At 41.0% G+C, this 21,831-nt stretch overlaps 2 protein-coding genes across 2 annotated transcripts; both read right to left on the reverse strand.

The window, feature by feature from the left end:
• Positions 1 to 1,380: 1,380 nt before the first annotated feature.
• On the reverse strand, positions 1,381 to 12,539 carry LOC139458439 (uncharacterized). The gene is made up of 5 exons (XM_071239879.1): positions 12,487 to 12,539; positions 7,669 to 7,710; positions 6,335 to 6,414; positions 5,864 to 5,932; positions 1,381 to 5,759 (listed from the first exon to the last, which is right to left on the reverse strand). The coding sequence occupies exons 1-5, from the start codon at positions 12,524 to 12,526 to the stop codon at positions 5,553 to 5,555; spliced, it is 438 nt and encodes a 145-aa protein (XP_071095980.1). The 5' UTR covers positions 12,527 to 12,539; the 3' UTR covers positions 1,381 to 5,552.
• Positions 12,540 to 13,315: 776 nt separating this feature from the next.
• LOC139457413 (cell adhesion molecule CEACAM1-like) lies at positions 13,316 to 20,814 on the reverse strand. Its single transcript, XM_071238813.1, has 6 exons — positions 20,751 to 20,814; positions 19,244 to 19,600; positions 17,638 to 17,943; positions 15,028 to 15,294; positions 14,563 to 14,583; positions 13,316 to 13,467 (listed from the first exon to the last, which is right to left on the reverse strand). Exons 1-6 carry the CDS (start codon positions 20,812 to 20,814, stop codon positions 13,316 to 13,318), a joined length of 1,167 nt encoding a protein of 388 aa, XP_071094914.1.
• Positions 20,815 to 21,831: the final 1,017 nt, after the last annotated feature.

Below are 21,831 nucleotides of genomic sequence, written 5' to 3' on the forward strand. Positions count from 1 at the left end.
CATGGTGGGTATTCGATACGTAGAGGCACACAGTCATGATGGGTATTCGATACGTAGAGGCACACAGTCATGGTGGGTATTCCATACGTAGAGGCATAGTGTCATGGTGGGTATTCGATACGTAGAGGCACACAGTCATGGTGGGTATTCCATACGTAGAGGCATAGTGTCATGGTGGGTATTCGATACGTAGAGGCACACAGTCATGGTGGGTATTCGATACGTAGAGGCACACAGTCATGGTGGGTATCCGATACGTAGAGGCATACAGTCATGGTGGGTATTCGATACGTAGAGCCACACAGTCATTGTGAATATTCGATACGTAGAGGCATACAGTCATTGTGGGTATTCGATACGTAGAGGCATACAATCAATGTGGGTATTCGATACGTAGAGGCACACAGTCGTGGTGGGTATTCGATAGGTAGAGGCACACAGTCATGGTGGGTATTCGATACATACAGCCACACAGTCATTGTGAATATTCGATACGTAGAGGCATACAGTCATGGTAGGTATTCGATACGTAGAGGCATACAGCCATGATGGGTATTCGATACGTAGAGTCATACAATTAGTATGGGTATTTGATACGTAGAGGCACAGTCATGGTGGGTATTCGATACATACAGGCACACAGTCATTGTGGGTATTCGATACGCAGAGGCACACAGTCATGGTGGGTATTCGATACGTAGAGGCATACAGTCATTGTGGGTATTCGATATGTAGAGGCATACAGTCATGGTGGGTATTCGATATGTAGAGGCATACAGTCATGGTTGGTATTCGATACGCAGAGGCACACATTCATGGTGGGTATTCGATATGTAGAGGCACAGAGACATGGTGGGTATTCGATACGTAGAGGCATACAATCATGATGGGTATATTCCATATATACAGTCAAACAGTCATGGTGGGTATTCGATACGTAGAGGCACACAGTCATTGTGAATATTCGATACGTAGAGGCATACAATCATTGTGGGTATTCGATACGTAGAGGCACACAGTCATGGTGGGTATTCGATACGTAGAGCCACACAAACATTGTGGATATTCGATACGTAGAGCCACACAAACACTGTGGATATTCGATACGCAGAGTCACACAGTTGTGGTGGGTATTCGATAAGTTCAGTCATACAGTTATGGTGGGTATTTGATGGGTACAGTCATGGTGGGTATTTATTTGGGTACAGTCATGGTGGGTATTTGATGGGTACAGTCATGGTGGGTATTTGAGCGGTACTGTGGGTATACGGTGGGTATATGATGGGTACAGTCATGGTGGGTATATGATGGGTACAGTCATGGTGGGTATCTGATGGGTACAGTCATGGTGGGTATTTGATGGGTAAAGTCATGGTGGGTATCTGATGGGTACAGTCATGGTGGGTATATGATGGGTACAGTCATGGTTGGTATTTCATGCGTACAGTCATGGTGGGTATATGATGGGTACAGTCATGGTGGGTATATGATGGGTACAGTCATGGTGGGTATTCGATAGGTTCAGTCAGGGTGGGTATTTGATGGGTACAGTCATGGTTGGTATTTCATGCGTACAGACATGGTGGGTATTTGATGGGTACAGTCATGGTGGGTATTTGATGGGTACAGTCATGGTGGGTATTTGATGGGTACAGTCATGGTGGGTATTTGATGGGTACAGTCATAGTGGGTATTTGATGGGTACAGTCATGGTGGGTATTTGATGGGTACAGTCATAGTGGGTATTTGATGGGTACAGTCATGGTTGGTATTTGATGGGTACAGTCATAGTGGGTATTTGATGGGTACAGTCATGGTGGGTATTTGATGGGTACAGTCATAGTGGGTATTTGATGGGTACAGTCATAGTGGGTATTTGATGGGTACAGTCATGGTGGGTATTTGATGGGTACAGTCAGGGTGGGTATTTGATGGGTACAGTCAGGGTGGGTATTTGATGGGTACAGTCATGGTGGGTATTTGATGGGTACAGTCATGGTGGGTATTTGATGGGTACAGTCATGTTGGGTATTTATTTGGGTACAGTCACGGTGGGTATTTGATGGGTACAGTCATGGTGGGTATTTGAGCGGTACAGTCATGTCGGGTATTTGAGCGGTACAGTCATGGTGAGTTTTCCATATGAACAGTTAAGGTGGGATTCCATATGAACAGCCAAACTGTCATGGTGGGTATCCCATATGAACAGTCAAACAGTCATGGTGGGTATTTGATGGGTACAGTCATGGTGGGTATTTATTTGGGTACAGTCATGGTTGGTATTTATTTGGGTACAGTCATGGTGGGTATTTGATGGGTACAGTCATGGTGGGTATTTGAGCGGTACAGTCATGGTTGGTATTTCATGCGTACAGTCATGGTGGGTATTTGAGCATATATACAGTCAAACAGTCATGATGGATATTCCATATATACAGTCAAACAGTCATGGTGGGTATTCCATATATACAGTCAAACAGTCATGATGGATATTCCATATATACAGTCAAACAGTCATGGTGGTTATTCCATATGACCAGTTAAACAGTCATGGTGGGTATTCCATATGAACAGTCAAACAGTCATTGTGGGTATTCCATATATACAGTCAAACAGTCATGGTGGTTATTCCATATGACCAGTTAAACAGTCATGGTGGGTATTCCATATGAACAGTTAAACAGTCATTGTGGGTATTCCATATATACAGTCAAACAGTCATGGTGGTTATTCCATATGACCAGTTAAAGAGTCATGGTGGTTATTCCATATGACCAGTTAAACAGTCATGGTGGGTATTCCATATATACAGTCAAACAGTCATGGTGGGTATTCCATATATACAGTCAAACAGTCATGGTGGGTATTCGATAGGTAAAGACATACCTTTAACAAAACAAGTATCACATCTTCAAACCAAAGTTACATGGAGTAGGGAGATGAAGTTGTTCACTTGACAATTGAACATGTTTCATTATCATACCTCCATGTCAGAATGATGAGATCTAATTGGTTCACGTGATTTTGATAAAATACAATGTATCCCGCCTGGGAGGGAAATAAATTGATCAGCGGGAGATTAAGTCCCTTATACTTCTTCACGAACAAGTCAGGCTGCACGTGGATTTCTGACAGCTAGAACAAATCCCTTATAACCCGCTTCGAAGCAAAAGACCACCATCTTTTTCCGAGTCAATGAAAGTCAGCTCATCAGTTTACATCAGCTCAATCGAACAGTTGTTTTCTATCAATTTTGAATTTGTTTTCATTCTTTTACAGTGTCATATTAAAACATGTCGGTAAGATAATTTAGTTGTAGCAGGATCACTCAGGATACATTGGGGTTTATGCGTCCTACAAGTGGGATAAAACCTAACGACGGAGGCATAAAACCCCCGTGTATCCCTCACGATCCTGCCACAACTTATAGCATATATATATATTTACATGACGATGATACTGCTGAAGTAAAGGATGAAGTAAATGTGTACCATCTACATGATGGAAATATCAGACTAACAATTTTGAGCATTCTAGGCGCCTGTATCCAATTCTAAAAAAATACATTGACTTCAAAATGCCAAACTTATACAGATGACCATAAAATGAAACATTTACATATAGCTTTACACATTTACGTGTGGGTATTACTTTCTGTGGGCACAAATGAGATCAGATTTTCTCTACGAGATCAAGGTTATTGATGCAAATGCATTGTGTCATGGATCTAATTCCTATTATATACTCGACTTCCGTTATATCGCACAAGGAAAATTAGGACGCTGTTTCAAACTATTTTATTATTATTATTATTTATAATATTATGTATTTATGATTAATTGATTTATTCTAAATACTATTATTAACTTTACTACCATTCCTACCACTACCACTACTACTACTTCTACTACTACTACTACGATATTTAAACTGTTAAAAAATAATATTTCTTACCAAAAAGGGATGATTGAGGTAGCTTTGTGGTTAAAGCGTTCGCCTCTCACGCCGAAAGCCCGGATTCGTTCTATGTCGGTCTTTGCTTCGACAATTATTTATTTAAGCATTATTATGTATCATTACTTATAACAATATGTATTTATGATTGATTGATTTATTCTAAATACTATTATTAACTTTAGTACCATAGCTACTACTACCACTACTACTACCACTACCACTTCTACCAGTACCACTATCACTACTACTACTACCACTACTACTACCACTACTATTACCACTACTACTACTACTACTACTACTACTACTACTACTACTACTACCACTACCTCTTTTTCCACCACTACCACTATCACTTTTACCACCACTACCACTACTACTATTACCACTATCACTACTACTACTACTACCACTACCACTACCACTACCACTACCACTACCACTACTGCTACCACTGCTACTACTACTACTATATTTAAACTGTTCAAAAAATAATATTTCTCACCAAAAAGAGATGATTGAGGTAGCTTTGTGGTTAAAGCGTTCGCCTCTCACGCCGAAAGCCCGGATTCGTTCCATGTCCGCCTTTGCTTCGAAAATACATGAGCGTAACCTGGCTTTGTTCACTTTAGAATCTTCCATGTAATCATTTACTCCCGTTGTTGTTTGGATCAATATCAGTGGAAATAAACAACCGATTCGTGATAACGGTAGGATCACATTTGGGTAATTAGACGAAATAGAAGTCGGCAGATTCATAACTGTGTACGAGGGTTGATCAGCGTTATGCATTCAACTATTTGTATTATTATTATTATTATTATTATTATTATTATTATTATCATTATTATTATTATTATTATTTTATATATTTTTTTAATTATTTATCATGACTTATAATATACCTTCAAAACTGTCACTACGTACAAAATTATAATATCAACTGAAATATACAGGCTTTAAGTAAGAATTGATCGCCATTTCAAGTGTCGTGTAAAACTTGAATACAGTTCGGACACAACCTTGAATAAACACATTTGGGTGTATTATCGTATTGTTAACCTTGTGTAAATTAAAAGCACATTAGAAAGGAAAAATAACCGTTCAAAAGTGTAATATGATAAAAATGTAGACAACCGTATTCCTCATGTGAGGGTGATATATCTGTATTTATACATGATATATATGAATATATATTTTCTAAATTTTAATCCCAAATACTAAACATATTGGTGGAGCGTTGTTGTTTTTTAAATGATGTGAAAGCTAACATATGTACAGATTCACTTAAGAGTCATCCCCATATACAAATGCCGTGAAAGTTGTCTCTGACTTAAACCTCAATTTGGTATGGTCGGGTACGGCAGGCAGTCTGATTAAGGTTTAAAAAAATAATTTATAACTAATGACGTCAAGTTGATATATATTTCATCATGGAGGTGCAGGAAATGAATCTAATGAAAATGTTTCTGAATAACGGTTAACTTAAGATCGTAATAAGAGTTCAAAACGTCAAAGAAAGAAATTAATATTTCAACGCAATAACCTCGTAAACATCGAAATAAAACCTTGATATTCTCAGGTTTTGTTCATCTTCATTCCCAGAAATTCTGCCTGCGGCGCTCCTCCCACTCCTCCTCCTCAACCTCCCAGATCTTGTCCGGCATCTGTGGCCCGGGGGTGAGGGAGAAGTCTATCTCCTCATACACCACGGGCTCCTCCCTGCTGTGTATGACGGATATGCCGTCAATCAGGGTGGGCGGGGCAAGGTCAAGGTCGGCATACGTCAGACCGTCATCGTTCTGAAAGCGTAACAAACTTCACTAACAACCGTCTAACTTTCTTTTAGATTAAGTTTATCAGAGAATATACGTATAAATCCACCTTCTACAGTTACTGGACCTACCGTTTCGCCGCAGTTGTTGCTTTCTGCTTTGTATTGGTCTGGGAAGTTGATGAGAACTGCTCTCTCATGCTGGAGATAACAAAAATAAATATGATCTTAGTGATCTCCTCAGTAATCTGAAAAAAACATATTATGTAATTTATTTTTGGGCAGTCGCGTAGCCTAGTGGTTAAAGCGCTCGCTCGCCACGCCGAAGACCCGGGTTCGATTCCCGACATGGATACAATGTGTGAAATCAATTTCAGGTATCCCCGCCGTGATATTGCTGGAATATTGCTAAAAGTGGCGCCAAATCATCCTCACTCATGTTATTTTTGTATATTCCGTTCATTCTTTCACGTTGCTTGCCCCCACCCCTCCCGCTGGTCCACACACAGCTTAACGAAACGCACACTAAAGGCAATAGATTATACTTTTTTCAGCAAATGTTTTACAGCACAACAATTCCAATAAACGCAAATGCAGACTTACCGATGGTGCTGCGCCTTGAAACGCCCTGTTCACGAACTGTTTGGATATAACCTTCTGGACAGTGGCATACACTTCAGACCCTGCAGAGGGGAGAACCAGGAAGTATCAATTATTTGTACCTTCATCAGGTGAGGTGAGGTGAGGTGAGGTGAGGTGAGGTGAGGTGAGGTGAGGTGAGGTGAGGTGAAATTGGGTTTAACGTCGCGTCCAAGATTATTGCGCTTATATATCGACAGCATGCACGTGTGTGTGTGTGTGTGTGTGTGTCTGCTTGTACTAGTCCGGACTGATGCCGATTTATAGTGCTAGCCCACTGAGATACCATGCCGCAGTTTAACATGAATACCCCATTCAGACACAGTATACTCCGAGCCGACCAGTACTTGCTTTAACCCTAAATGCCGAGCGCCAGACAGGGTAACAACAAGTACCATCTTTTAACGTCTTTTGGTATGACGCGGCCGGGGATAGAACCCCGGGCCTTCCGCTCTCCAGGCGGACGCTCTACCACTTGACCACGGAGCCGGTCGCCTTCATCAGTCACATAGGGGGCGGTAAGGTTGGACCAAATACCGAAGTCCTTCGGGTTTTTAGCCGTTTACCTATTCCGATCTGATGCTGACAAACCAGGAATCATAACCAGGGAGAATCTTGGATTCGAACCCATTATCATAGGTTTCTGGCGTGCCCCAGGATCGACACTATGCAGGATCGACACCCTCAGAGAAAAAGTGAGTGAGTGAGTTGGGTTTAACGCCGCTTTTAACAGTATTCCAGTTATATCACGGCGTGTCAACTTAATGTGGGAGGAAAGCCCGAAGTGATGCAGGTCTCAGACGTTTACCACTTCGGTGAAACCCAGGAGCACGGGTAAGGTGCTGACAAACCAAGATACATAATCGGGGCGAACCGGGATTCGAACCCACAATCAAAGTTTTCTGGCGTGCCCAAGGATCGACACTATGCGCAGCGAATTGCAACGCTTTAGACTACCGGGCCAACAACCCACCCTGAGAGACAAAGACAAACGGACACGCCGTAAGGTAGCATCAGTCAGGGCGTAATAACCACGTCATGTTTCAAGCATCACCTCAGTTGAGACTTACTGCCCACAAGTAAAAAATAAACGGACACGCCGTAAGGTAGCATCAGTCAGGGCGTAATAACCACGTCATGTTTCAAGCATCACCTCAGTTGAGACTTACTGCCCACAAGTAAAAAATAAACGGACACGCCGTAAGGTAGCATCAGTCAGGGCGTAATAACCACGTCATGTTTCAAGCATCACCTCAGTTGAGACTTACTGCCCACAAGTAAAAAATAACAGGCCAAACCTTCTCTTCTGCCCCTTTTTTTGTTCACCTTGGCATACAGGTCTGGAGGCAGAAGCAAACACAATCATAAACAAATAACAACAACGAAATAATAATACCAAAAATTGTGTTTGGTGTTTGTTGTTTAACGCCGCAATATTCAAGCTGTGAGACGGCTATATGTTAATCATCGAGTCTTGACCACACAATCCAGTGATTGACATCACGTACATCGATCTACGCAATTGGGATGCAATGACATCAACCAAGTCAGGGAGCCTTACCATCCGATACCGTTAGTCGCCTAACGACAAGCATAGTCACCTTTGACGGCAAGAATAGCTAGACGAAAACCAATTCTAATCCAGATCGGGGTAGTATCAATGGTAGATGCCTGAGGTAGTGGTTACCTAACTGCGTCGATTTCTACTTTGAAATCTTATTTATTTACGAAACGGCTTATCATGCACAACATCGCGTCCCAGTTGCGTAGATCGATGCAGTTGATGTCATTCACTGGATTGTCTGATCCAGACTCGATTATTTACAGACCGCCGTCAGATAGCTGGAACATTGCTGAGTGAGGTGTTTAGCAAAAAACAAACAAACAAACAAACAAAATCAAACCTGTATGTACTTACATACATGTGCAAATTAGAGGTTATTAAATGACAACAAATTGATCTTAAGACTACTACTATTTCTTGTATGACCGCTGTCATATAGCTGGAACATTGCTGAGTGCGGCGTTAAACAACAAACAAACAAAAGATTAGTCGTTCTTGTGCCCGTGGTCATATTGAGCATTTTTAGAGAATGGTTTGTATGTTTTATATGTTATAGTGTTGCTTTATGTTTGCTTTATGTATCTGGCGTGGCTTGTTAGAGAATACATGATAGAACATTGAAGGCTATAGTGTTGCTAATACCGATTTCTTCCTCAAGAGGTGTTCAAAGTTTGAGATACGGTGTTTTCCAGAGCCAGCGGAACATTTGACGTGAATTCATAAAACTCTCATGAACGTTTATTCTGACCTGCTATCACCCATATGTGTAAACATATACCAGACATGACATGACAAACTGCTAACAGACTTGTTAATGCTCGTTGCTACGACTGCATGGGTCATGTGTAAGGGATTGGACACGACATTTGCAGTGTCTTGTCTGAAAAGCTTCCTTGTTTTCGAACACTATTCTTCTAAAAGGAACTTCAATGTCAGCTGACATATTTGTTAGAGGGTTCATCTTGTTTCTAATATTTGAATACATGACTAGAACCATGTTCTCAGGTCCTCTTCCGGGCGAACAGGAAGATAAAAGAGTCATGGATGCATGATTTAAAAGCGATATTGATGAGAAGCAGAGGACTTCAAGTACAAGGAATCCGAAATCATTTACAGGGAATGAAGGAGGGTGTGGGTGTGGAAGGGGGAGGGGGTGGGGAGTGGGGAGTGGGGGAGGGAGAGGGGTGTATTGCTGCCGGTTAGACACACATCTCTAAACAATTTCATGTTGAGTAACGATGAACAAAATATCACGTGATTTACAAAAAGCCAAACTCTTTCTGCTCTTGTTAATGTGCTTCGTGGTGACTTAGGATATAAGACGACGGTCTGTAAATAATCGAGTCTGGACCAGACTATTCTATGATTGACATCATGAGCATCGACGCAATTGAGATACGATGACATGCATCAACCAAGTCAGCGAGCATGACCACGCGATCCCGTAGGTCGCCTCTTACGACAAGCACGGGCTGCTGAAGACCAAATGTCCCCCGGATTATCTCGGTGGCAGTGTCAGTAGAACGTGTGGCTAAACTTTTAACAATGAGGTCAATTACGGGATGACCATTCGATAATATAACAGCATCTTATCTCCAACAAACTCTAGCAAACACTCTAGCAAACGACTCAAAAGTGTCAAAATAGTGTCATATTCCAATTTAGTACAAAAAATCGATATGTTTCTGAGGAAATGAAAATGAAGCTTAATACGAATTAAGATAATATTATATACATTCATATATCATAAGCGTGTGTTTATGAATTACTGGATGGTATGAACGAATTTACGCGTTTAATTCTACCGAAGCTTTTAATACGGCCTCTGATACAGTTGATACACTTGGCTGCATTTACTGTTGTGATGGGGATATAATAATGCTTATCTAGCTTCTAGAGCTATCCCCTGACCTCTACATTCCACAGCTAATCCTTAAACTGTAGCTTCTAGAGCTAGCCCCTGACCTGTACATTCCACAGCTAATCCTTTAACTGTAGCTTCTAGAGGTAACCCCTGACCTTTACATTCCACAGCTAATCCTTTAACTGTAGCTTCTAGAGGTAACCCCTGAACTGTAAATTCCACAACTTATCCCTTAACTGTAGCTTCTAGAGCTAACCCCTGAACTGTACATTCCACAACAAATCCTTTAACTGTAGCTTCTAGAGCTAACCCCTGACCTGTACATTCCACAGCTAATCCTTTAACTGTAGCTTCTAGAGGTAACCCCTGACCTTTACATTCCACAGCTAATCCTTTAACTGTAGCTTCTAGAGGTAACCCCTGAACTGTAAATTCCACAACTTATCCCTTAACTGTAGCTTCTAGAGCTAACCCCTGAACTGTACATTCCACAACAAATCCTTTAACTGTAGCTTCTAGAGCTAACCCCTGACCTGTACATTCCACAGCTTATCCTTTAACTGTAGCTTCTAGAGGTAACCCCTGACCTTTACATTCCACAGATAATCCTTTAACTGTAGCTTCTAGAGGTAACCCCTGAACTGTAAATTCCACAACTTATCCCTTAACTGTAGCTTCTAGAGCTAACCCCTGAACTGTACATTCCACAACAAATCCTTTAACTGTAGCTTCTAGAGCTAACCCCTGACCTGTACATTCCACAGCTAATCCTTTAACTGTAGCTTCTAGAGCTAACCCCTGAACTGTACATTCCACAGCTAATCCTTTAACTGTAGCTTCTAGAGCTCACCCCTGAACTGTACATTCCACAGCTAATCCTGTAAATGTAGCTTCTAGAGCTAACCCCTGAACTGTATTTTCCACAGCTAATCCTTTAACTGTAGCTTCTAGAGGTAACCCCTGAACTGTAAATTCCACAACTTATCCCTTAACTGTAGCTTCTAGAGCTAACCCCTGAACTGTACATTCCACAACAAATCCTTTAACTGTAGCTTCTAGAGCTAACCCCTGACCTGTACATTCCACAGCTAATCCTTTAACTGTAGCTTCTAGAGCTAACCCCTGAACTGTACATTCCACAGCTAATCCTTTAAATGTAGCTTCTAGAGCTCACCCCTGAACTGTACATTCCACAGCTAATCCTGTAAATGTAGCTTCTAGAGCTAACCCCTGACCTGTATTTTCCACAGCTAATCCTTTAACTGTAGCTTCTAGAGCTAACCCCTGAACTGTACATTCCACAGCTAATCCTTTAACTGTAGCTTCTAGAGCTAACCCCTGAACTGTACATTCCACAGCTAATCCTTTAACTGTAGCTTCTAGAGCTGACCCCTGAACTGTACATTCCACAGCTAATCCTTTAACTGTAGCTTCTAGAGCTGACCCCTGAACTGTACATTCCACAGCTGATCCTTAAATTGTAGCTTCTAGAGCTGACCCCTGAACTGTACATTCCACAGCTAATCCTTTAACTGTAGCTTCTAGAGCTAACCCCTGAACTGTACATTCCACAGCTAATCCTTTAACTGTAGCTTCTAGAGCTAACCCCTGACCTGTACATTCCACAGCTAATCCTTTAACTGTAGCTTCTAGAGCTAACCCCTGAATGTACATTCCACAGCTAATCCTTTAACTGTAGCTTCTAGAGCTGACCCCTGAACTGTACATTCCACAGCTGATCCTTAAACTGTAGCTTCTAGAGCTGACCCCTGAACTGTACATTCCACAGCTAATCCTTTAACTGTAGCTTCTAGAGCTGACCCCTGAACTGTACATTCCACAGCTAATCCTTTAACTGTAGCTTCTAGAGCTAACCCCTGACCTGTACATTCCACAGCTAATCCTTTAACTGTAGCTTCTAGAGCTAACCCCTGAATGTACATTCCACAGCTAATCCTTTAACTGTAGCTTCTAGAGCTAACCCCTGACCTGTACATTCCACAGCTAATCCTTTAACTGTAGCTTCTAGAGCTAGCCCCTGAATGTACATTCCACACCTAAACATGTACCTTTAAGTTTATAGCTAGACCTGTGTAGCTTCTAGAGCTAAAACCTGCCACTTTAGCTTCTGTAGCTGTATGTTCTTGTTCTTACCATATGACTGTAACACGTTGTGCTTACCCTGTGACTAAGATCTAGTTCTTACCCTGTTACAGTAACTTTGAGAGCTTACCCCGTAAGTGTAATTTCTTGAGCTAAACATGTAACCATAGCTACTAGAGCTAAACCTGAAGCTATATGTTCTCGTGCTTACCATGTGATCGTAACGTCTAGTGCTTACCCTGAGGGCCCTCTGATACATTCAATGTAACCGTCTGGTTTTACTGTTGTAATTTGGGATATCATAATTTTGACTAGTGATGGCTCTGACAGAAGCATCCGATTGTGTATCATCCTTGGAGGGAAGTTCCTGACTTTGAGGAAGTCACAGAAAGTCGCCTCTGACATACTTGAAACATAATGGTATGTAGGAATTACGAGGCGTTGCTGAAAGGTTCTGAGCCCAACTGTGAAGGATGTATGGCACACCCGTTACAGTTTACATGTATTATACCTTCCCTATATATATACTGTATGTATTGGTATTAACCGACAATTCAATACCATAGGAAGACCTGCCATACTTACCGCTGGGATCTTGCTGAAACTGTCCTTCATTGTCACCCATATTTGCGTCGCCAACTCTGAAAAGAGAGACATGTGAAGTGAAGGAAGAAGTAACACACAGCTTACTGTGTTATACATTCCAAAGCTTGAGCTTTAGACCCTTGTGTTTACCCTCTAGCTATAACGTCTAAAGCTTAACTTGTACAGGTAACCATGTAACCTTTACTTGTACAGGTAACATGTAACCTTTACTTGTACAGGTAACATGTAACCTTTACCTGTACAGGTATCCGTGTAACCTTTACTTGTACGGGTAACCATGTAATCTTTACTGGTAGAGGTAACCCTGTCACCTTTACTTGTAGATGTAACATGTAACATTTACTGGTAGAGGTAACCCTGTAACCTTTACTTGTAGGGGTAACATGTAATCTTTACTTGTAGAGGTAACATGTAACCTTTACTTGTACAGGTATCATGTAACCTTTACTTGTACAGGTAACCCTGTAACCTTTACTTGTAGAGGTAACATGTAACCTTTACTTGTAGAGGTAACCCTTTGACCTTTACTTGTACAGGTAACTTAACTTAAATGTGGATGTATGCACTATTCTTCTTCTTTTCACAGTTCTTTAAATGTTCTACCGTCAACAGTTACCCGCTGTGACAGTGTATCAGTCGTGGAAGGAAGAGCCCATACCTGTATACTTCACCTCCTGAAACAGATAATAAATATCCCAGTAAATGAACACGTTCAAAGCAAATCATGAATTTAAAAGTATTCAGAATCTGCACTAATTGTAGTAAAACAACTGATTATAAATGCCTGGCAAGATAGATGCCCCTAATATCAGCACAATCCAGATTCTTTTCTCTCAATCATAACTAAGACAATACCTTTCTTGATTCTGTTTTTGTAAGCAACGACGACGACGAGTACAGCGATGACGACGATCAGGACAGAACAGACAGCAGCCACGTAGACGACGGAAGGGACGCCAGCTTTATAACAAATATAACAAAAACATTGTTCATGATTCTAATGTTTCCTATGTATCTATGGCATAATCTGACATTTTAATTTGAATATATGGTGAACTACATTGCAAGTGTGGAAAATGTTAGGAGTTATGGGCACAGTGTATTTTTGTCGAATTATGTATTACCTTAAGAATGGGTTACTGCCTTCAATGCAGATCTGTTTGTATTTAACTTTGAAATAAAAGAACTGTTTTTGACATTTGAAGAACCTGAAAGTTCCTGATCAATAGTTCGTGTTAGAATGACTCATTATTTTGAATCTCTGTGGGTTAAAGCAAAGTTGAAATGAATGAAAATGAAATTGGTCATTACAGGAGTGATCCAAATAAATGTTACAGGTTCTGTCTATCACCAGCAATGTTGTAGAACTCTTACAGGAAAAGTCCAGCGTCAGGATCCGTGATGTATTCCCATGCGTGTTGTTGACGTGACAGATGTACTGTCCAGACATAGATCCTTCTTCAGCTGGTATATACAACACAGCCTCCCTCTGTCCCGTGATCACCCTCTGTCTGGATTTGTCCCACCAGGTCACATTGCAGGCGGGGTTACAGTCAGCAGAACATGTCACTGTGAGAGGTTTCCCTTCTTTTGCCTTTAGCCTGTCACTTGCACCGTTAAACTGTATCTGGTCAGGTCCATCTGGAATGTTTGACGTACTATGGTCAGTAGTTCCACACTGTATCACTAGCTAAACGGAAAATGCTACTGAACGTGATAACGGTTCAAATTGATCCTGAATACTGTGTACGCGTACAGTTTGGTTTTATAATATATGTGTTAATAGCGAGATAAACATGTGCAGTTTGTTTCTGTGACATGTACGTGTGTGACTACTGGAAAAACACATGTGACGGAGGGGCCAATAATGTACAAGGGGGAGGGGTAGGATGGGGAAGGAGGGATTAATGAGTGAGTGAGTTGGGTATAACAACGCTTTTAACAGTATTCCAGTTATATCACGGCGTGTCAGCTTTATGTGGTAGGAAAGCCCGAAGTGATGCAGGTCTTAGACGTTTACCACTTTGGTGAAAGCCACAACGGTGGGATCGACACCAGCTTTAGTAACCTCACGTGCTGGAACATTTAATAAATATACAAAAGCATTGTTTAGGATTCTAACGTTTCCGATATATAACACATGGAATAAGCAGTCACTTTAATTTTTAAATGTGGTGAACTTCAGTCAAATTGTCGCAAATCTTATCGGAGTTATCGGAACAGTTTCGTTTGTCGAATTAGGTAGTAAATAAACAATCGATTTCTGTCTTTAATACAGATTTTTGTTTAGTTGATTTTGAATGAACAGGAACGCTTTGCCATTTGAAAGAATCTCAAGAATCACATTGATGTGATGTCACATCACCAGAATATAGTCAAAATTACCTGTTTAAATGATTTATCATCTCTGTGGGATTAGAGAAAGTTGAAATGAATGAAAATGAAATTGGTTATTACAGGAGTTATCCAAATAAATGTTACAGATTCTGTCTATCACCAGCAATGTTGTAGGAGTCTTACAGGAAACGTCCAGCGTCAGGTTCCGTGATGTATTCCCATATCTGTTGTTGACGTGACAGATGTACTGTCCAGACACAGATCTGTCTACAGCTGGTATATACAACACAGCCTCCCTCTGTCCCGTGATCATCCTCTGTCTGGATGTGTCCCACCAGGTCACATTGCAGGCGGGGTTACAGTCAGCAGAACATCTCACTGTGAGTGGGTCACCTTCTACTGCAGACACGTTGTCTCTGTTGACATTAAACTGTACCGTGTCTGGTCCATCTGAATAATAGAAATAATCTAATCATTTTTCTATCATATCTTCTACTTTTAGCCAGTCACTTGTACTGTTAAACTGTATCTGGTAAGGTCCATCTGGAATTTTTGATGTACTATGGTCAGTAGTTCCACACTGTATCACCAGCTAAACGGAAAATGCTACTGCACGCGACAGCGGATCCTTCTGATCCTGAATAATGTGATGTACGCGTACAGTTTGGTTTTGTAACATATGTGTGAATAGCGAGATAAACATGTGCAGTTTGTTTCTGTGACATGTACGTGTGTGACTACTGGAAAAACACATGTGACGGAGGGGCCAATAATGTACAAGGGGGAGGGGTAGGATGGGGAAGGAGGGATAAATGAGTGAGTGAGTTGGGTATAACAACGCTTTTAACAGTATTCCAGTTATATCACGGCGTGTCAGCTTTATGTGGTAGGAAAGCCCGAAGTGATGCAGGTCTTAGACGTTTGCCACTTCGGTAAAACCCACGACGATGGGAGCGACAACAGCTTTAGTAACCTCACGTGCTGGAACATTTGATAAATAACAAAAGCATTGTTTAGGATTCTAATGTTTCCGATATATAACACATGAAATAAGGAGCCAATTTAATTTTTAAATGTGGTGAACTTCAGTCAAATTGTCGCAAATCTTATCGGAGTTATCGGAACAGTTTCGTTTGTCGAATTAGAATAATAAACAATCGATTTCTGTCTTTAATACAGATCTTTGCTAATTTGATTTTGAATGAACAGAAACGCTTTGCCATTTGAAAGAATCTCAAGAATCACATTGACGTGATGTCACATCATCAGAATATAGTCAATATTACCTGTTTCAATGATTTATCATCTCTGTGGGATTAGAGAAAGTTGAAATGAATGAAAATGAAATTGGTTATTACAGGAGTTATCCAAATAAATGTTACAGATTCTGTCTATCACCAGCAATGTTGTAGAAGTCTTACAGAAAACGTCCAGCGTCAGGATCCGTGATGTATTCCCATATCTGTTGTTGACGTGACAGATGTACTGTCCAGACACAGATCTGTCTACAGCTGGTATATACAACTCAGCCTCCCTCTGTCCCGTGATCACCCTCTGTCTGGATGTGTCCCACCAGGTCACAGTGCAGGCGGGGTAACAGTCAGCAGAACATCTCACTGTGAGTGGGTCACCCTCTACTGCAGACACGTTGTCCCTGCTGTCGTTAAACTGTACCGTGTCTGGTCCATCTGAGTGGCATAAATAATGTTATCATTTTCCTGTCATAACTGATGGCCACACAGCCATAGCCGCCGTCATAAAGCTTGGATATCGCTGGTCTTTCAAGTGTAAAAGTCAGTATCGCTAGTGTTGGGGGTCACAAGGTCATGCACCATAAGTAGTCCGCCACAAGAATGAACCCAACTTTAGAGCGTTGTCCTCCCTAACCCTTGCCAGGATGGCCGAAGCAAATTACGGTTTTTACTTTGATCAGCCATGGGGTAAATAACATACAAGTCAACGAACTTGTCAGCAAAAACGCTGTCCCGCTGTATCCAAAAGCAATGGACGGTGACAACATGTCTTGACCATCCTACCGACAGCCTCTTTTAATGTTCCTCGAACCATTTTTTTATTCAAGCTTCAAGTTTCCATGGCAACCTTTCGCGAAATACCTAATTTTTGTTAGTGTTGCTCCTACTTTGATTTTGGTTGCCCGTGAAAGTATTTTACTTGTAACACAAAATTCATAATACCACAGTACATTTAACACATATGTTAGGCCCCATTACTGACTATACACCCAGGCCGAATTGCAATACATTTTGAAAGAAGAGGGACGATTAATAACCTTAAATGTGTTTCTAAATATGGTTGACGTCGTGGCCATGTGTAAGATCGGATCGGAGTCCCAGGGCATTGTAGAAATATAAAAACTAAGATCATTGTAGCCTTGTAGGTCAGAAGTAATGTTGAATATGCAAATGATACTGATGGACGGGCGGACAACTAATCACGCAATATGCCCACTTGACTTTCCGTCAGGTGGGCTAAAATCATCCATGAATTGTATAATGACTGTCATCTAAAGTAGAGAGTGTGAATACAATGCCATGTACGTACTCAAAAAGGTCACTGTACCATTGAAAGTGAACAAGAAAGGGATTTCACAGTGTACATGTTACCTAAAAGTCTACCTGTACACGGTACCATGTAGTTCCGTATATCCAGACATTTTACACAATGAAAAACAATATTAAACAATAGCATAAACGATATGCATTATATATAAACCTGCACCTTCTGTACACGATGCTTTTAATATCAATTCCACATAAACTAACTTCGACTCACACAGAACATTCAGAGTGTATCCCTGACTCCAGTCTGACAGGACGCCCTCTTCTTCACATTGACACGTGTAGACCCCCTTGTACCCCTTGGTGACGTTGTCTGTAGTCCAGACTGCCCCCTCCACGTGTACCCCGCTCTCCACCCTCCAGTTGTTTCTCCTCCAGGTGTAGGACATGTTCAGGATATACGGGTAGAGAGACCGGTCTAGAGGAAGACTCCGGGAGGTGGAGGAGCAAGTCAGCGTCACAGGACCACCTGATACAGGGTAGGCAGATGTCGAGCTGATGTTCGGTTGTGATGGTTTCTCTGAGAACAGTGTGAAAGAGAACTATCTTATAATTGTCGGCTCACTGTATGACATAAAAGAGAACCTTAAGGTAAAGAATGTATACACACACTTCGTCGGGACTCAAACCCACTTTTCACATTGTTAGCTGGACTTGAATATTTATTCGAATCAGTCAATGTGTCTGTAACAATCCCCCCTGGAAGATCCGGGTTTGAATTCGTCTTGCATGAGGTGACTTGGTTGATGCATGTCATCGTACCCGTCTTACGTAGATCGATGCTCATGATGTCAGTCACTGGATTGTCTGGTCCAGACACGATTATATACAGACCGCCGTCTTATAACTGGAATTTTGCGTTAAATAACAAACATCTTAAGATCATATATGTGATTTTCTATCCATTTCTGCGAGAGTCAATAACTGCTTAGGGAATAAATACTGAATTCACAAATTAATGTCCAAGTACTGTTTACCGCCTCTGTGGACTAGTGGATAAAGCGTCTGTCCGGAGAACGGAAGGTCGGTGGTTCGATCCCCGGACGCGTCAGACCAAAAGACGTTAAAAGATGTTACCCTGCCTGGCGCTCGGCATCAATAGAAAAATGACTGGTCGGCTCGGAGCCAGTATACTGTATGTAAGTGGAGTACCCATGTTAAATATGTCGAAAGGTTTCTCAGTGGGCTATAAAACTGGCATTAGCCCAGACTAGCACAAGCAGCCACACACACACAAACACACACACGCACGCACGCACACACACACACACACACACACACACAAACACACACACACACACACATATGCACGTCGCTATGTCAATGCAATAATTTGTAACGCGACTTTAATCTCTATTTTACCTCACCTTACCAAGCGCTGTTTATTAGCCTCAGTCATGTTTATTATTTTCCTCAGCAAATGCCCATATCCATATCCGTAATACAAATCACTCTCTGTGATAGCAGACACAGTTAGCCCATCCTCACTTATCACTTGTATTATGTCTCCATTCTTTTACCTTGATCATCGATGATACAGTTTGCCACACACACATGTGTTCGAAGTATAAATGTCATTTCTGGTGCACTACTCGCTATCCTATCATGTCCCCACAGCGCCTTCCTTGAAAACAATCTCTTCAACTAAAATCCTAAACTGATAATGGAAAACTCATCTTTAGTTGTGGATGAATTTACCCTTGCATCATTTACAAGTCAGGTAAAATATTCCTTTCATTGTGTCACAAAAACGAGCGTCCAATATGGAATTGTCTATTTCGGAGATACACCGATCATACTCAGATCATCTGATTACTTACGGAGTACAATGAGAAGCTGACTCCACATGTTAGCAGACCTGTTACTGTCATGGGTAACACATTGGTACACTCCGGCGTCGTGCACGTCGACACTGTGGAAGAGGAGACTGATGACCGTCCTGCCTTGCAGAGATGTTTTGACACTCAGCTGAATCCTTGTCCCGATCTCTGTATGTGTGTTGATAGTTGGAAACACATGTGTATAGTTCTCCACTAAGAACAGGACCTTGGAATCATTAGGCTTGAGCTTCCCATTAGGTCTGACAGACACAATCTGAAACTCCGGGACAGCTGGAAGTACATTCCAGGACATGTGGACTCTTTCCCCGACACGGGCAACAGTGTTGTTCTGGGAGGCTGAAACAACACATTAGAAACATCACTATACAGTTGGTGAAGTCAAATGTAACTTCAGAACTGTAGGACAATGCTTACTATGACACCTGCTGATCTACCTGATGTCCACAGCAAATTTAACATAACTAACTATAAAGTTTGGGTTATTATCTGCTATAGTACTCAAAAGATGTTGAGGACCGCCAGATTCTTTCATTTACTATAGTTAATATGTCACGGCATGACAGATTAAATATAGTAATCTGAAATAATTGGGTGGTCTAACTACTTGCAGTTTTTCACAAACATTATGACTTTCACAACATCTGACAACCATTGAGAGGCTGAAACAACACACTGGTAGTCATAAATGTATTATTTAGTTGATGAAGTACATTTTGTTTTCATCAGTTAAAACACATCCCATATGCAATAACGCATGAAATCTACCTAATGCCCTGAAGTCATGTAAATGAAAAACTTGGCGTCGGGTAGCCAAGCCAAGCCAAGCCAATATTCGCTCATCACGCCGATGATACTTCTATTACAATTACACCTGTTTTTTATGTATCCCATCGTTATATTACTGAAATATCACTTAAAAGTAGCATAATAACCCAATCACTAACCCCTCCCCCATGTGTTGGCTGGTGTTATTTGTATCATTTATTGTTAATGCATGTATTGTTACTCATAAAACATCTATCGCAGTAGCAACCTTGTGAATGCGAAGCCGCATGGACAATCGTGTTTACAACACAGGGTCGATGTAAAGATCTGAATATTCGTGTTACAGTACTTCTGGGATTTAGATCGTCTCTTTGTCGATGCTGTTAGTGGAAGCCTGATATTTTCTTTGAATTCGACATCCCTTTTTATATGTGTGCCTGTCAAAAGAGGCGATAAAAACGGATCGGTGGTCAGGCTCAGTGACTCAGTTAGTTGCGTGTTATCATGCCCCGTTGCTCATGGTATCAATCACTGGTTTTCAGTCCATTTCGCTGAAATACTACTGATTATTGCGTAAAACAAATACCGGTAACACAAAATGACCTTTCTCTAACAGGAAAAAACATTATTTTTAAATGTTATTTTGTTTGACGAAGATATCAAGTTATATTCAAGGGCTGAAGTTCATAACCCACATGAATGATCAGATGTAAACACTTACCCGAAAAATTCAATAAGCCTCCATATAGAATTACAGCTTCTAGACAACAAATATATAAAAACATTTTATCAACTGTTTACATTCATCAAGTGTGTTGACTGTCATAAATAACTGAAACACTACATGTCGTTTTCCAAACTATTTGTGAGTCAGGAGTGTCATGAAATATTTCCGTGTTGGAATGGGTCAGCGTTTATTGAAAAGGTTTAACTTAATGGAGGAAACGAGTATCGAAATTGACACGTTTGAACAGTGTATATATTAATCTGCAGAATAACATTAATGTTATAAACATTCCAAGGCATCAGATATGCTTACAATTAACATATAACACTGGAATCGATTCCGTTCTGTATTGGAAAGTAAAATTTAAAACGGATAACGCAGCATATACACGAATACTGGTTATTGAAAATGTAACAAACTTGTTGTCTTGAAATAGTTAAAAACTTTATATATTGGGAGCACAGCTGTCTTAATCTGAGCAGCAAGCGTTTTGCAGGTCCTTGACAAATTTGACCGCGAAAAAATCATTAAACCTAAATATTTATAATAGGAAAAAACTCTCATATTTACATTACGAAACGACATTTTTTTCCTTTTGCGCGACTACACCACCGTTTCTAAATGCAACTATATTTGACAAGTCTAGGTTTAGCGCTCGCCCCCAAGAGCCACAAAACTTTTGAAAAGCGTCCAGTTGCTTTTGCACACCATTTAATGATTAAGAAAAGATAACTTAATCATCAGCAAATAAGAGTAGAAGTAGATCCTTAATTTCTTGAGTTACAAATATCCCACTGCTGTATTTCTCATAAATAGCATCAACAAGTTCATTAATAAGAAAGGGGGTTGTCGGGTAGCCTGAAGGTTAAAGCGTTCTCTCGTCACGCCGAAGACCCGGGTTCGATTCCCGACATGGGTACAATGTGTGAAGCCCATTTCTGGTGTCCGCCGCCGTGAAATTGCTGGAATATTGCTAAAAGCAGCATAAAACCATACTCACTCACCCATTAATAAGACAAATGAAAAGTTGTGGACACAAGGCGCAGCCCTCTCGCACACCAGCTTCTCAGTCCAA

This window comes from Haliotis cracherodii, unplaced genomic scaffold (assembly GCF_022045235.1).
Source record: "Haliotis cracherodii isolate W230 unplaced genomic scaffold, xgHalCrac1.p SCAF_12, whole genome shotgun sequence".
NCBI lineage: Eukaryota > Metazoa > Mollusca > Gastropoda > Lepetellida > Haliotidae > Haliotis > Haliotis cracherodii.

Excerpts from the sequence above, each read along its gene's own strand:
- LOC139458439 (XM_071239879.1), bottom strand. The coding sequence starts at position 12,526 with ATGGGTGACAATGAAGGACAGTTTCAGCAAGATCCCAGCG. Across the intron at positions 6,415-7,668 it reads AAAAAGGGGCAGAAGAGAAG|GGTCTGAAGTGTATGCCACT; the intron begins GTTTGGCCTGTT and ends TCCCCTCTGCAG. Across the intron at positions 5,933-6,334 it reads TTCAAGGCGCAGCACCATCG|CATGAGAGAGCAGTTCTCAT; the intron begins GTAAGTCTGCAT and ends TGTTATCTCCAG.
- LOC139457413 (XM_071238813.1), bottom strand. The coding sequence starts at position 20,814 with ATGTTTTTATATATTTGTTGTCTAGAAGCTGTAATTCTATATGGAGGC. Across the intron at positions 19,601-20,750 it reads AGGCTTATTGAATTTTTCGG|CCTCCCAGAACAACACTGTT; the intron begins GTAAGTGTTTAC and ends GTGTTGTTTCAG. Across the intron at positions 15,295-17,637 it reads ATACACTCTGAATGTTCTGT|ATGGACCAGACACGGTACAG; the intron begins GTGAGTCGAAGT and ends TCTATTATTCAG.